General features: G+C 40.8%; 2 protein-coding genes across 4 annotated transcripts in view; one reads left to right on the plus strand and one right to left on the minus strand.

Annotated features, from left to right (window-relative positions):
• Positions 1–17,008, minus strand: part of LOC113920445 — a 129,812-nt gene that overhangs the window by 21,636 nt on the left and 91,168 nt on the right. Inside the window, exon 4 of the mRNA XM_027590689.2 lies at positions 752–861. Within this exon, the coding sequence (XP_027446490.2) occupies positions 752–861 (110 nt within the window). The remainder of the gene's footprint in view (positions 1–751; positions 862–17,008) is intronic.
• Positions 8,249–16,845, plus strand: FAM216B (family with sequence similarity 216 member B). Of its 3 annotated transcripts, XM_027591098.1 has the most exons (5): positions 8,249–8,369; positions 9,965–10,083; positions 12,626–12,746; positions 15,467–15,540; positions 16,630–16,845. In XM_027591098.1, exons 2-5 carry the CDS (start codon positions 9,979–9,981, stop codon positions 16,645–16,647), a joined length of 318 nt encoding a protein of 105 aa, XP_027446899.1. In that variant the 5' UTR covers positions 8,249–8,369; positions 9,965–9,978; the 3' UTR covers positions 16,648–16,845. The 3 variants fall into 3 exon arrangements, with proteins under 3 accessions (XP_027446899.1, XP_027446897.1, XP_027446898.1); XM_027591096.1 differs by having other exon boundaries at positions 15,467–16,845; XM_027591097.1 differs by having other exon boundaries at positions 8,254–8,369; positions 9,971–10,083; positions 15,467–16,845.

Genomic DNA, 17,008 nt, shown 5'->3' on the forward strand with positions numbered 1-17,008 from the left:
GGTGGCAAAGCAGACAGAAGAGGCTATAAATTTCTTTTCTGTACAGGAAGGATAAAAGGGGAGTGTAAGTTGGTGGTGAAAGAAAGCAGGAAAAATGACCTCATGCAAAAAAGGGAGCCTCAGTCTTTCTCCATTCCTCTCTGTCAAGGTGATGCAGGTCTGGGCAGTAATGTTGATAGTAAGAGCTACCAACATAGAGACAGCAGGACAGAGTGATCTGCAGGGCCCACTCTGGAACCAGCCAACCTGAGTTCAAATCCTGGGACTTCCACTTAACAGCTATATAGCTGACTGAGCTGTTAAAACTCTTTGAGCCCCAGATTTCTTATCTATCATATAGTACTAGTAGTACTTAGCTTGTGGGGCTTATGTGAGGATTAAATAAGATAATATATGTAAAGTTCTCAGACTCTGACACAGAAGCACTATGCGAGTTTCCCATGGATGAAGCATTTGCTGTATCTCAAGCATTATTGTCTGATTTAATGTTCAGAACAACCCTACTATAGGGGAACTATTGAAAGAACTTTTCCTACAGATGAGGAAGCTAAAACTTTGAGAGGCTGAGAAACCTGTCCAAAGCTATGCAGGCAGAATACTATATAATCATTCTGCAAACTCAGATTTTTCTGACAAAAGCGTCTGAGATTTTAACCTCTGGGCTTTACTGTCTCTAATATGATCTCAAAAGAACCAGTGAGCCCAGCTTACAACTGTGAGGAAACCGCCACACTACAGGTGACAATATTACCTGTGGGGTTTTGAAAGGGTTGTAGATGATGCCCACAAAGTCCAATGTCCAATATTAGGAGTGGCAGGCTAGAGTTCTGATGACAGTGCACAGGATTAAGGATCAGCATGCTGGAAAGAAGTGGGAGAAAAAACCGTAAGACGAGACATCATAAGATTTCTAGGTCAAATTTACCAGGTGAGCTGTTTAGGAATTGCATGCTTTAATTAAATATTACATAGACTGATGACAAGAGTAATCAGCCAGCTATTAGTCCAGATCATTTTAGTTAAGAGTTCTTCTACATCTGACAACCTGGGGGCCTTCTGAAAAATGGGACTATTATAAGCTTATACATACAATAAAAGGAATTGTTAAAAAAAAACTGACTACTTTTAATCTGTGGAGACAATGGCTTAGACAGAATTATTGATTTCACACATATAAAAAACTATCCTGTTTGAGGATAATTGTTTCTTCTAGGAGACTCTACATAGAATGTTCTAGAAATAGCTCTTAAATAAATTGAACAAAATATAGAAAAGGTAACATAGTATAACAGAAAGAATAAAGCCCCAGTGCCAGGCAAACCTGGGCATAAATCCTGCCCCTCCCTTGTATGATGATATAAATTGTCAAGTAACTTCTCAAAGCCTCAATTTTTCCTCCATAAAACTATAATAATAATATTTATCTTAAAGCATCATGAGAAATAAATAAAATAGTCTATCTTAAGTTCCTAGCACAGTTTCTGGCATTTATTAGACACATAATAAACGGTTGTTCCCTTCCTCATCTTCTTTCCTGTCCCTGGAGGTGTGAAGCAGAAAAAGATAATTATCTACTTAGACACACTACATCTTAATGCCTAATAGCTTAAGAAGTGGATAAAACTAAAAAATTCCTTCTGGATTAAGGCAAACCCTGTTGACACTGTCTGTTCCTTACCTACTTAAAAGCCATTTACCTTGGGGCGCCTAGGTGGCTCAGTTGGTTAAACGACTGCCTTCGGCTCAGTCATGATCCTGGAGTCCTGGGATCGAGTCCCGCACTGGGCCCCCCTGCTCAGCAGGGAGTCTGCTTCTCCCTCTGACCTTCCCCCATCTTGTGCTCTCTCTCTCTCAAGTAAATAAAATATTTAAAAAAAAAAAAAGCCATTTACCTCTTTCTTCCTGGATAGCAGCCTTCCACATTTAAGGTTGGATAAATATCCTTCAGTTTCTGGGAAAGTCAGCCCAGCGCCCCATCTAGGACTTGGCCTAAATCTAGTCCTTTCATGGAAGATCATATTACCTTTAAGTAAACATTCACTCCTTCCCCATGACCTCCTTGAGAAGAGTATCCCTTCCTGCCCCATTGACTTTGGATTGGGAATGCAGCAGAACTAGAGTGAACCAATTCCAAGCCAAAGTTTGCCTCTTAGGGAGCTTCTGACTGGAGGAGATACACCCTGAGTAGCCCAGGTCTCTAAGAAGGAGAGAGACACAAGGGGCAGTTGTCCCAGCCAACCTGCCAACTTGCAGCCTAAAGCAGAGCCACCTCTGTTTATGAGACATTAGATAAAATTGGATGGGAAGCTTCTGGAAAATAGTTTTCCTCTGTGATAAGAAAAAAGCGCATGAAGATGAACTCTCTACTCAGCGCCACATCTTGAGTTTGATTGAACTAGTCAGCTTCTGACCATGAAGAGAAAACCTGAAGAGAATCACAGACACCGGCTCAGAATCACAAACCCATACCACCAACCATCTTCTGCATTTCGTGTAAAGTGACAAGAATAAATCCTATCTGTTTAAACCCGGATTTGTCTGGCATCTCTGTTATCTGCAGCTGAATATATCCTAAGTGATACATGTCAATATTGAACCCTGGAACTACTTAAGAATTCTAGTGTTTATGACCTAAGCTAATGTATTTGACAACACCCAGAATTATTTCTGGTTTGTGACCAGATGTCATGTACTGTCATTATTTGTGATTTCACAGGCTCATTCAGTCAGCATTTCCTGCTCATCACTGGACACCCAACATTTAGGATGTGCCCCGGGGAACCGTGTTCCCCATAACCACACAGATGGGTACAGAGCTGCATTCCTTTCAGAGAACCTCCCTTCCCTTTCAGCGTGCGCCTTCTCCCCAGTTTCAGATGTCCCATGTTTAGCAAAAGTTACTTCTCGAAACTTTGATTTGGCTACCTCCCAAGGGCTCTCGTGCCTCTCCCTGTCTCCTTAGCACACCTGGACCTAAGAAATATGTAAGTGGGATTCCCATGCAAAAGGGGAGAGGAAGTGAGACAAGCCCTGTCCGCTGATTCCTCATTTCAGAGCTAGGCTGGTGCCACTCAAGGCCGGGTGCCGGAGAGATGCCTGAGCTCAGGTGACAGTTCTGCCACTTCTCGGCTGTGGGAAACATGGCCAGGTTATGGAACCCCTCTTCGCCTCCATCTCCTCATAAGCAAAATGGAGCTAGGCATAGTGCATGCTAATAGTATTGTTATAAGGCTTAACCAGGTTAATGCAACTAAGATGCTTAGGATGGTGAATAGTGAGCCACGGTTACGTAAGAATTGGCCGATTTTGTTACTTCAGTCAAAGCATAGAATGCTGAAGCTCATGGAGGACAGATAGTATCAAGAAGGTGCAGGGTAGCACGATGGGGGAGCTGGGGAGATGGGACATTCTGGCTCATACATGGCTTTTGGAATTACAGAATTATAGTGTCAGTGACCCGGTATTACATGGAAATGCCCTTTACCACATTCTCATCAAGACAGTCTATTTTTAAAACATCTGGAATGGGGAGTGCATTCTTTCCTGAGGTGGTTCCTTTCATCAGAAATTTGTATCCTGGTGGCTTCTACTTATGGACCCTAATTTTTTCTCTTTTGGAATATACAGAGTAAGTCTAACTTCAAATGTATGAGCTCTTCAAATATTTCGTGAAGCACTGTTACCCAGCCCACTCCCTTCTGCCATAGGTCTTTTCCAGATTCAGTAGCTCTTATTTGCATGTCAGTTCATCCTGTGACAAAGCACCTCTATTTTCACCACACAGTCCAGTTTGCCTATGTCCCTCGTATGCACACAACACACTGTAGCACAAAGCACACCAGGGCAGTTCCAGCTCCTCCCTTGTTTTAGAAATAATACTTCTGTTGATATAGCCTACACACTCACGAATCCCTCTGGCAGCCTCATTAACTCATGTTGCATTTTCTTTCCCTATGCCAGAACTGCTACTAAGCATCACATTTTCTTTCTGTATTTGTCTGGCTAGAAATGAAGCCCTGATACAGAATATTGTCTTTATTATTTCATCCTATTAGGTGTAGTCCATCACTTTAGCTTGTTGTGAGATTCTTTTGTCATCTGCCATCTGCTCTGTTTTCCATCCCACCTAGATCTCTGTCCTCTAGAAACTAGATCTTCATTATCTGAAAACTTAATAAGCTTGTAAAACTGTGGAGTAGATCAGAGCATGCCACCAAAAACCTATCCAGATTGTCATGGACTCATTAATTAGCACACTTCAGCGTAAGTTTTTAACATGTTTCAAATTGTACTTATCTGTCCATGAGGACTGCACAAGGCACCCTGTCAAAGGCAGAAATACCAGGTCTAAACATTTTTTTTTTACATTTTTAAAATTTTATTATGTTATGTTAATCACCATACATTAGATCATTAGTTTTTGATGTAGTGTACCAGGTCTCAACACCTAAAAGTCCCAGAGCCCTCTCCCTATTAACAACAAACATAAAAAAAAAAAAAAAAAAAGGAAATGACATTGTCTGAAAACACAGCTGTCAGTACTGATCTTTTAAATGTTTATACAGTTGCTTTGCCAATCTACTGTCGAGTGGTAGATGGGCATTTTTATTCACTCCACTTTTTAGAAAATTAGAACACATATGGAGAGTGTTTCTGTGGGCAAGGAGCTAAGCTTCACACCCATCTCCACTGTGAATGTAGAAATGCCTGGGCAGGTTTGAGGACTGAAGGGACTGGCCTGCTGGATACCTATTTGTGTGAAGCCTTCCCTGGAGGCTTATTAGAAAGTCGACGACTTGATAATAACAAGACTATCCTGCTCCAGAATTATGACCACAAGTCGTTGTGAAGCCGAAGCCTCCCCTTATTCAACAAAGCAATACTGCAGATGGGAACAGAACACACCCAAGGAGAGAAAGAATCAAGATGCATGAATTTTGTCTGCGGGAAATGGCTCAATAGGAGGGATAGTTTCCTATTATAGCAATGTGTGTGTTGCTCAAATTCCCTTTTATTTCCAGAGGCCAAGGGCAGAAATCATAGACCTCGGGTAACCATGGGTTTGAGTCCTGGCTCTACAGCTTAATAACTATGCCAGAAGATCTGTTTTTAAAGGACCACTGCTAGTCCCTAATGAGAAAGACTTTCTTATAAATTCCTACAATTAAAAAAAAAAATCATGGTCTTGAATCTAGAATTATCTACAAACTCCCAGTACACCTATTCTAGTTCCTTTTGACATTATACCTCTTTCTTCCATAGCATTTACTTGGGATTATAGAATCAAAATTAAATCCATAGACAATTTTGCTCTTGAGCTATATTCCACTTTAGATTTTTGTCCAGTGCTTCTTAAATCTGTTTTCCCAAAGTCCTTAGCATATAGATGACCATACCCAGCTTTTCCTTTCCTGATAATCACTGCCTTTAAGTGTTCAAAGTAGTTTTTACTCACTGAAAGTAGCTCTTAGAGTCCAAACTGGGACTCAAGTTTTCTTGTTTTTGAGACCAGTGACTCCTAAGGTGTTGGTATGTGTGAGAGCCTTGGTTTGGGGTCTTGGAGAAGTGGGGGTTTTATGTGAAGAGATCAGAGAAATAAAACAAAATGGTAGAGGGATAACTGACACCCACTCCAGCCCCCACCAAACAAGATTGAAGCCAGCGGGCAAGGTAGTCCTATGAGCAACGGTGTCTAACAAAGTCTGTGTAAGACTCTTGGGTGGAGACATCCAAAACTCCAGGTGATAAACAGAAGCTCAGAGTGGGGAGGGGACAGTTCCTTCATTTCTTTATGGTGCACTGAGGTCCTCTGAGGGCTTGGGGTAACAGAGGGAGGATATCCGTGCCTAGCAGAGCTATCCCCACGGAGAGATCTGCAGCTAAGAACATCCTGGAGAAGGAGCAAGAGTAGAAAGATATGAGCAGGTAATTTCATTTTGGCTTCATGGTTTTCCAGGGAAGTACTTATCTCAATAAAATAGTTATGCTCTGCCTCTTGTTCTAGCAGACTGGATTCTTTGAATTAGGGTTTAACCTCATCTTGGGTTCCAGTCGTGGGTCTCTCTTCCTCACTTGGTAATGCCCATGAGATCACATTTACCCTGCTAGTCTATGAAAACACATTTCTACCCATGTTCTAAGAATTGTTGTGTAGGTACACCACCATGTTAATCATTGTGTCCCACTGCTGTACCAATGTTTCAGCCATGAAATAGCATGTATCTTTTCTACCAAGAGTCAACATTATACTCCTTATAGTAATTAGTTTTTGGTTGTTTCTATTTTTTCTTTTTTGTAGCCAGTTTTAATTCCTTTTGAAAAGTCTAGTTAGTCCTTGGAAAATAATTTCTTTGATTAAAATTGACAATATACATGGTTTCATAATTCTTAAATGTTGAGTTATTGACCAAAAACTCCTCTCTCATTCCTTGACACTAACTACAGAGCTAGTTAATTATCTCTTTTGTTTTTTCTTTAAAAACTCCAAACTTTAGTGGCAATAGGCAAACACTGACTGTATATCTAAGTGTTTCAGCCTCCCACCTGACATCATAGAAACAAGAGGTATCTCTTAGATTTTCACTGATGGTATGTATCTCCATGTGTTCAGATAGTGTTCAATATCTCTCAGCTTTGTACTTGCCCTTCTATACCCTTCTCTTTACCAAAGTAGTGGGAAGACTGCAAAATACATTTTGCAGAATCCCTCACCAACTGGCATCCAATGGGAGATAAAGAAGATGGAAAGTGGGGTGAGGGGGAGGAAACGTCGCTTTCACGGTTTCTGCTTGCGTCTGTGGGAGTGGCAGCATCCACAACCATGTCAGGGACATCAGCAGCGGGGACAGTGATGGTGTAACAGTTGTTACAGCAACTGTAACATTAAGGACAGCACATAGAAGCGAGGGCACTGGCTGAGCGTCAGGTCTTGAAGGTGCTACTCGGACCATGTTCCTACAGAAGCAGCCCCAAAGGCACAGTGTTTATGGACTCTGGGTAAATCATTTTACCTGTTGTCCGTCAGCTCTAGGTCTGAGAGTGGTTGAGTGTAATTGCCAATCTTTGCGCAAGTTGACCGTTCTTGTTTTGTCCCCCAGCTCACTCCGATACTTCTGTAACAGATTCCTTACATTAAATTCCCTCTTTGTCAAACACCTAGATCTGTGTCTGTTTTCCTGGTTATGCAGGGACTGATGCACACTGCTATGAATCAGCCCGTGTGTGTAACAGTCAGCAGATGTGGTGTTCCCTAGAAGCCATTTCATCATATGCTGGGAAAACATTCAAGGAAGACTCAATTGACAATTGACGATGTCAGCTCTGCATGCAACTGTTCTTTATCTCTCAGTAGAGAATCGCCAAACTCTCAGATCCCGTGAGAGGTTTGTGGTGTTCACAGACTTTTATAGACTCTTATTTCTGCCATGTTCCTTCCCCAGAAGGTCTGTATTTAAATTATTGAAGAAAATACAAACTTCCTGTGTCTGGTAAGTCCCTTCCCTTTCTTCCTTAAGCTACACAATTCATCACTCTTATCTCCCTGGTTTTTTCTTCCCCTTACACGCCTAAGAATTTTGAATTTGTAGTTTTCTTTTGGTACTTCTCTTCCATTTTCTCTAGGAAGTCTTCATTTTTACAGATAATCTGACATTCAGAAGGAGGATTCTCAGGGAAAAAAGGAAGTCTGTGGTAATAATGCTAGCCCAGAGGAAGGGATAAGATTGCTTTCATGAGTCAGGTTAAAATGTAAGCCTTACGCTGATGACATCAGTGTGGGAAAGATCCTTGTGCCACAGGTTCAGTATCATCATACACAGCCTCTATCCAAGGTCAAAAATGAGAATATCTTACTCCTCCAAAAATTAAGAAAGGACTATTATCTTGAGCAATGGGACAATTCCATAGGTTACCACAGTACCTGTACCTCTATATTTAGAAACTCTTCCTTCAACATTCTGAGCAATGCGGGTGGGGGGTACTGACTCCAAATGTGGGAAATACTCATGTAATGACCCATTGCCCTGGTGGACTTCTTGACCTTTAATATTCAGCCTCTCTGTCTCCATGCACTTTATTTTCTCATGTCTGCACATAATGCAGATATGGTAGATTTAGAAGTTGGCACTTGATGAGACACAAAATTTGAAAGAAAACAGATAAACTATGCAGTTGAATGTTGCCCAGAAGCAGGGAAAGGCATGCGGCCAAATTCCCCCAGCTCCTTATGTCATCACGTGATGTTGCTTGGATATCAGCTTATCAACAGACTGAATTTCTACTGCCACCTTCACATGAAGAAAGAGACCCTGCAAGGAAACTACACTGAATATGAGTATGAGCTTCTAAAAAGGGGGAGATCATAATACAGGGTAAGTCTTTTAAGCAAATTTGTCCTTTTTGGTTCGGGCATAAGATATTTGGTAGATTTGTCCTCCTTGAATTCTCCAAGCATTTTAATCAAACTTTACCAGGTATAGTCCACTTGAATAGCTAAGATGGATTTCCTCAGCAATAGCCCGAGAAAAGCGCACATGAATTGTTGCCACAAGAAAGATCGTCAGTCATTTCCTTATGCTATTTGAGGAAAGAAGAAACCTTTCTAGCTTTGAAGAATATTTATGCTCTGCTCTACAGACCTGGAAAACGCGAGGAGGGATACTGAGATGATCTGAGTACAGGATAGAATGTTGGCTTCTAACACAGAGAATATTAAAAGAGTATATCTCAGTTGGTATGGTTTCTGAAGTGCACGATGAGGGAAAGCAGTATTAAATAAAATATTTAGAGTTTAATTTATAAGTTTTATCGTGGAAACAGGACACACAGAGATGCTGACCGATGTTTTCCTAATAAATTTCTCTTCTGGAAGATCTGAGCCTTCGCTTTGTGAACTCAAGCAGAGATTCCTCACATGTTAAAATACTTCTTCAGTGTGTACATGTGGGTGCTTTTGCGTGTGCACGTACGTGAGAACGTATAATATGGGGAGAGAAGAGAAAAAAGGATGAGAGCTTTCCATAGGCATGATCTCAGCTAAGCAAACAACCCAACGGGGCAGGTTTGGCAAGGACAAAGGTGTGAGCAGAGGGGAAAACGCTTGGGATTCTCAGTCTATGCCTTGGCAACCCTATTCTGATCTATCCACTACCCCGGATTAATTTTTTTTTACACTCATAGACATCTCAGATTCCAAACCCTAAAATATATGGTAAAGAAAAAAGACTTACTCATAGCAGGTGTGGCTCCTTCATTTTGTCAGGCAAGTGGCAAGAAATACAGCTAAGTTTGACAGTTTCTTTTATAGTACACTGCTGTAAAATTGCAAATCAAAAGGTGCAAGAAATGGAGAATAATGTAAAGGAATACTATACTTTGACTAAAAATCATATTTTTTAAGGGATATTCCATGAGCTGGGAAAGTGCACAACATATAGAGTATGGTCTCTCTTTTCTAAAATCAAAATGTACCCAGGAAAAAAAAAGAGTAAAAGGAAATCAATCAAATGCCACCAACAGTTATGGACAGTTAGATTATGGATAATCATATTTTCTTCTTCAATTTTTAGATTTTTTTCAAATTTTCAAAAATGACATATGTTACTTTTACAATCAAATAAGGTAATAACTATTACTTAAAATGATCAAGAAATAACTTGTGACGTGATGTGGTTCTACAGTCCACCTATTGCAAACACAAGATGAAGCCGAAAGACAAAGAACTCTGAATTATTCTTTCCACAACCGGAGGGGCAGGGAGAATAGGGCAAAGTACAGAACTAAGCGGTCTGCTGAGATCCAATTACTTAGAAACATGTGAGAAAACTTTTTATCCCTTGACATAAATGACATTTATTTATTTGTTTATTTATTTACTTGCTTGCTTGCTTACTTATTTACTTAGGTCCATTCCCAAAACAGGTTGAACAAAATGAAATTTCATGCTATGCTTTGTTGTTCCCTGGAGGTACAGGATAAAGAATGGGAGAAAAACAGAAAAGACGACAAAAGCTTTGGAATGTTCCACGGATTCCTTGCATTCGGGTCCCTTCCTCTGCCTACACCCACAACACTCCCTTAATGAAGGTATAGTGTATCATTCACTAATGGATGGAACTTGCCTGTCTCTGCCTCAAGGCTTGAGGACTTTTTCTCCTGTCTTTGTTTATCCAGCTTTAGGTAACATCGGGCTCAACATAGGCACTCAGTGCATGTTAATGGTGTGCATGGTGAATGAATGAGCAATTGCACGGTCTGGTCCCACACCCATCCCCTTTCAGGAGCTCTGTAGATAGTCACATCCTCATTGCTGAAGCACTCCCAGTAATGGGCAGCTCACAGCTGACCACGCTGTGGCTCCCTGCTAGAGAGCTATGGTAGCTCCTTTCAATCACAGTTATTTAAAGCCATTCTCATTAATACTTTTTTAAATTTTATTTTATTATGTTATGTTAGTCACCATACAAAACATAACCAGTATTTGATGCAGTGATCCACGATTCATTGTTTTCGTACAACACCCAGTCATTAATACTTTTTGCAAAAATTTCAGTTCTCTTCTATCCCCCCAAGAAGGATAAACAACAGGGTAAGAATATTAGGACTATTATTTAGGAAGTTTAGACCTCTGCTAAGGAAAAGACATAGACTTTTTCCCCCCCCCTGTAAAATAAAACCATAACTTTTAAGATTTTATCTTATATAACGGAAACTCTCATTGCCCTTTGGAGCCTTGCTCTCGAAACTGGCTGCTATTTTCATATTATATTGTTCTCCATCATTGCAAAGTCTTAATTAGGAATCAATTATCTTCTTCAAAGATATTCTTTTTTAAAACATCTAATTCAGAAACTGTAAAGTTCACATGATGCCTCAAATTGTGAAGTACTTGGCTTTGCTACTTTCACTCTGGATATATTTTTGGTATCAAGTTTAAGGTCTCTAGACAGCAAAAAAAAAAAAAAAAAAAAAAAATCTGACTCAGAGGTTTCAACTCCACACAAAATTTCTAACAGATAAAAGCCACTTTACTGTTATATATAATTAACTTAAATTTAGTTTCCATTACAATGGTTATCAACTACTTTTGAAGCTTCAATCACTGTTTTGCCTTTTGTGGCCTAGGGTGAACTTATTGCACCTTGGTTTTTCTAGAATGTTGAGGCATCATGGTAAGCACTGACAACAGATTAGGTAGAGGACAGTTAACTGTAGTCTAGGTCCTTCTTGTTCCTCCCTTTGCACTACATGGCAGCCTTCTAAATGCTCTCCCTTCCAATGGCCTGTCCTCCCATAAGCTCATTCTCCACGGCGGGGCCAAAGTGATCTTTCAAGTATGACATTTCGGGTTGGATCATTCTCTGTTGTGAGGGACTGGGAGGCTGTCGCGTGCACTGTGGGATGTTCAGCAGCGCTCCTGGCCTCTATCTGCCAACAGCCGGTAGCATCCATCCTCCATTCCACCATTTATGCCAAGCAAAAATGTCTTCCCACATTGCCAAATGTCCTTAGTGGTCAAAATCACTCCCGTTGAGAACCACTTTACTTAAATAAAGACCTTCAGTGGCTCCTCATATTAAAGGTAATCTTTCAACTCTTTTTTTTAATTCTTATTTTTTAAATTTGAATGTGAACACTGCCTATAAGGCTTCTATGATCTCCCCCTGCCTAACTCTACAGCCTTCCCCAGCTCAGACTCTATATTCTGCCTGAAGTGAAAAAAAAAAAAAAAAAAAAAAAGTCTGGTTCCTACTATATCCAGACATTTTGTGTCCCACAGGAAAATTTATACCACTTTCTCCCACTAATTAGCTTTTCTTTTTCTTCTAGCACAGTCGTTCTCAAATTTTGGTGTCCTTGTAACACAATCACCTAGAGAGCTTGTTAAAACCCAGAGTGCCATGCCCCACTCCCTGGAGTTTAGGATTCTGTAGATCGAGGATGGGGCCTGAGAATTCGCATTTCTAACACATTCCCAGGTGATGTCGATGCCCTTTGAGAACCAGTATTCTAGTTCCTTGGGAAATTCCTCCTCACTCTAAGACTCAGATGTTTTGGTCACCTCATTGAAAAAGCCTTCCTTGATTGCTGCACAGACTTTGTTTTCTTCTCTGTTTTTGTAGCATCTTTAAAGTAATAATGTTGAGCCTTTATCCCATTACCCATCTACTCATCTAGCTATCTCCCCTGCTTACTGACAACTCTTGGTGGAAAGTTCTCTTGTCCCCATTCACTGGCCTGGCCTACATCAGGCCCTGTGTAGATTCTCACAGCCTACCTTCTTCAACAAGGATCATAATACAGGAATAAAATTATAAAAAATTATAAAGTGTTGGAAATCCTTAGATCCCTCTCAGCCCAATACCTTGACCTACTTACCTAGAATCTTTTATTTACCCAGTTTCACTATCACACAGGCCAATGGAAGTTGTTTAAGTAAACTAGGGGAAGACACGACCCAATTGTTGTTTTCCAATTGTGAAATGTATATATAGAAAATTGTTATACATATATATGTATATGTATACATATATATCTTATTTCCAAAGAAGTCAGCTTTGAATACATCACACTCTTAGTCCTATAGAACTCCACCAACTCATCAAAATCACCTGCTCTGCTTTGACAGGACCTAACCCAAGGGCAGCAACGCTACTTTTATAGCATCATGAGGATTTACAATTCCAGACCCCAGTGGGAGGCCCTGCAGAACCGCTATATTCACAGCCTTCAGCACCAGCAGCTGCTTGGTGAGTTTTAACTACCTGACCTAAACCAGGCACCCTTGGGAGGGACTTGTGTGCTGGAGCCGGAAGTCAAGTTTCCAGATAAATAATTCAAGTAGAATGGCCTCTGCCAGTGTGCTATAATATAACACAATTGGCAGGCCATGTTTAAAAATGATTATCCCTGACAATGGAAAGCAAGGTTTTATGGGTAAATTAAGAGGGTTTCAAGAAATCAGAGTACGGATTGCTATGAAGTGTCAACAACTGTCTGAGATTTAGAGGAACTTGATCTAGTAGAAACGGCGATGGGCTTAGGCAGATGGTCTAGGCTCAAACCACTGCTCAGCCCCTTGCTAGATATGCAAATTCAGAGGCTCAGTTTACTCACCACAATAACAGTTACACTTATTAGGCATTTACCATGTTCCAGACATTGTGCTAGGAGATCTACACACAACATCTCATTTTCTCCCCACTTTACAGCTGTAGGAAACTGCAGCTCAGACAGATTATATAACCTGATCAAGACAGACATACGCCTAGCGAATGTCACGGCCTTGCCGGCAAAGAGCATACATTTTCACCCCCATGCTCTGACATCTCTCTTGTCGAAACCTCGTGGGATTTTATGAAGCACAAATGAAATAATGGTTGCAAAAGACCTTCACGGACTTTTAAGTACAACCTTTGGAGGTGTGATTGTTGTTAAGTCCCTCTTCTTCTAGGAAACGTTTTCAGTCTCCAGCTGGCCTCTATTACACTCTTCTCCTGACTCTGGCAGAGCTTTCTTTTTTAAGCAGCTCACTTCACATTAGCACGTCTACCTTATATTGCTGTTCCTGCATTCGCACAAAAGGAAGACATGGTTTTTGCCAACGACTGAGTAACAAGAACAGTAACAATAGTTATCTGTTATTAGGCTTCCCTTTGTGCCTAGCACAGTTCTAGGCACTTTGCATATATTGTCTTATTTGAAACTCAGACACCTCTAGATGGTAGGTGCCTTTACAACTCACATTTTACAGAAGAGAAAATTGAGGCGTGGATAAGAAATCATTTGACCAGGGTCATGCAACTAGTAAATGTCAGAGCCAGGATGCAGCCTGCTCCCCATGATTGCCTGCATTCCTGCAGAATCATCACCTACTAGCTTTGTTTGTAGAGCAAAACTGCATAGAGGCCAGTGAAACCAGAGCAGGGATATTCAGTATTTAGTGCACATAAAATCTACCTGCGTTATGTTATCAGCATGCAGATTTCCAGGCCTAGCTGAGTTTCTTTTTTTTTTAATTTTTTATTGTTATGTTAATCACCATACATTACATCATTAGTTTTGGATGTAGTGTTCCATGATTCATTGTTTGGGCATAACACCCAGTGCTCCACGCAGAATGTGCCCTCTTTAATACCCATCACCAGGCTGACCCATCCCCCCACCCCAGTCCCCTCTAGAACCCTCAGTTTGTTTTTCAGAGTCCATCGTCTCTCATGGTTCGTCTCCCCCTCCGATTTCCCCCCCTTCATTCTTCCCCTCCTGCTATCTTCTTTTTTTTTTTCTTAACATATATTGCATTATTTGTTTCAGAAGTACAGATCTGTGATTCAACAGTCTTGCACAATTCACAGCGCTCGCCATAGCACATACCCTCCCCAATATCTATCAACCAGCCATCCCATCCCTCCCACCCCCCACCACTCCAGCAACCCTCAGTTTGTTTCCTGACATTAAGAATTCCTCATATCAGTGAGGTCATATGATACATGTCTTTCTCTGATTGACTTATTTCGCTCAGCCTAACACCCTCCAGTTCCATCCACATCATTGCAAATGGCAAGATCTCATTCCTTTTGATGGCTGCATAATATTCCGTTGTATATATATACCACCTCTTCTTTATCCATTCATCTGTCGATGGACATCTTGGCTCTTTCCACAGTTTGGCTATTGTGGACATTGCTGCTATAAACATTGGGGTGCACGTACCCCTTCGGATCCCTACATTTGTATCTTTGGGGTAAATACCCAGTAGTGCAATTGCTGGATCATATGGTAGCTCCATTTTCAACTGTTTGAGGAACCTCCATACGGTTTTCCAGAGTGGTTGCACCACCTTGCATTCCCACCAACAGTGTAGGAGGGTTCCCCTTTCTCCGCATCCCCGCCAACATCTGTCGTTTCCTGACTTGTTAATTTTAGCCATTCTGACTGGTGTGAGGTGGTATCTCATTGAGGTTTCGATTTGGATTTCCCTGATGCCGAGTGATGTTGTAGCTCTCTGAGTTTCTGATCAGGAAAGTCTTTGGAATAGAGCCAGAAATCTGAATTTTTAAAAAGCATTATTAAATGTGGTCTCAGCCTGATGATTCTGTAGTGGGTGGTCTGCAGACTACACTTTAAAAACCCTGACAGAGATTGGATATCTCTGTTTCTGGTTTGAAGAAAGTTTTGAAAATAAAGATATGCAATGCATGCTCAGATTACTCAAGGCCTAGCTTCCTCTCCAAGCGATTTGTCATGTTAATCAATGACTATGTATTAACTTACTGAACAAGAAATGCAAAAGAAGAAAAGTCTACTTCATATCCTCAAAAATCATACAGTCTTGGTGTGCTAAACACAACTGTCTCTACCCTGCAAAGTAGAAGACATTTTATGAATCCGTAAATATTTGCAGGGTTGTTTGCTTATTTGTTTTGTAAGACTGTTGACTTTGAACTTTCTCTCATTTCTCTCCCCTTAGGCTACATTACACAACAGGAAGCTTTGGCTTGTGCAACTGTACTTAGAGATTCAACCAAGAGAGCCTCAGCTAAGGTAGCTCCTCAAAGATCCATCCCCCAGAAGCCTTCAGCCATGACAAGAACATGGCTGTCAGCACTACCTGTGTCTGTGGTTCGACCCAGGGCTCAAAGAGCAGGGCCTGGATCCCTCAGGAATTGAGACTTTGCACAAGCTCTGAAACAGGCACTTTGCCCATGTACCCCAAAATCTAGCAGGTGCTTAGTGTATATTTGTTGAATGAGGATGAAAAAAAAAATAACTTCTAACACACACTCCATACCTAGAAATAATCTCTTTCCCACTCGCATAAATTTTACCAGCAAGAACAAGTTGAGGGATTTAAGAGCAATTGGAGCTAAGTGTAAACACGCCTTTCACTCCACATATAATCTGTAGAGAGAAATGACTTTTGAAGCTTTCAAAGTAAAAGCTTCCTTTGAATTAGAACCTCTCAGACAAGTCTCAAGAACACTGAAAGGGTGAAAGTCATCAAAGGGTGCCAGGTTCCCAGTCACAGGGTGACTGTGGAAGCCACCCACTGTAGATTTTGAAAATACACAAACCAACACCAAGTTAACACTAAGCATGCAGGGTTTCCAGAGGCATATCATCTCAGCAGAAACTGGCCTGTGCATTTCCATGTCCTCCTTCCTCTCCTCTTTCCCATTAAGCAATAGCATTTAACTTGGCCCCAAATCTTCTGGTTCTTGCCTGACTCAATCCCTTTGTGTCATCTTGAAACTTGGACTTACCAACTTGCCACAGCTGGGTTCATTCTACACGGCTATAGATGACCTTAACCCAGGCAAGAGAATTCATGCACACGTCTTCCCCTGGCAACTGAAGATACACTCTCAGCAGAACAAGAAATAGCCCTTAAAGAACTGGTCTCAACTCTAACCTTGCCATGGCCTCATTGGTTTTAAGCAAGCACATAAGACTAGACAAATATGAGAAAGAAAAAGGGGGGATAATGAGTCAAAACCACATATACTGGTATAGTGTGATATTAGTTATATTTAATAGTTATTTTCATCACTAGTGATTTTGTGTGTGTGGAAAGTTAGTCATCAGTGCTCATAAAAATTCAAAATTTTTTTCATCTTTATTCTAAATGTTCAGCCCCCTTCCTTCATTTAAATCAGCCAATGACTTTGTCATGCCCATAAAAGGAGTTGCCTGAGATGGAATTATAGACTTACTTGACAAAGGATGTGCTGACATCGATCTGGAAGGAAGATGCTATACCGTTACAAGAAAAAAATATACCCCATTGATGATGATGTTTATCTTTTCTCTGCAATCATTCATAAAGAATAAAGTTTCTTGACCTCTGCAGGTCCTGGTCCTGACTCATGTACTCTATGTAGCTTGTCAGTTCTAAGTTAAGAATCATTAGGTAGGCTTAAAAAGAGAAAAAAATAATAGAACTACAGTGAGCTACAGGGTATTCCTCTTGAGGGACTGAAGTTCGTGGCAGATTTCACTTGGCCTATACTAG

Source organism: Zalophus californianus, chromosome 3 (genome assembly GCF_009762305.2).
Source record: "Zalophus californianus isolate mZalCal1 chromosome 3, mZalCal1.pri.v2, whole genome shotgun sequence".
Lineage (NCBI taxonomy): Eukaryota > Metazoa > Chordata > Mammalia > Carnivora > Otariidae > Zalophus > Zalophus californianus.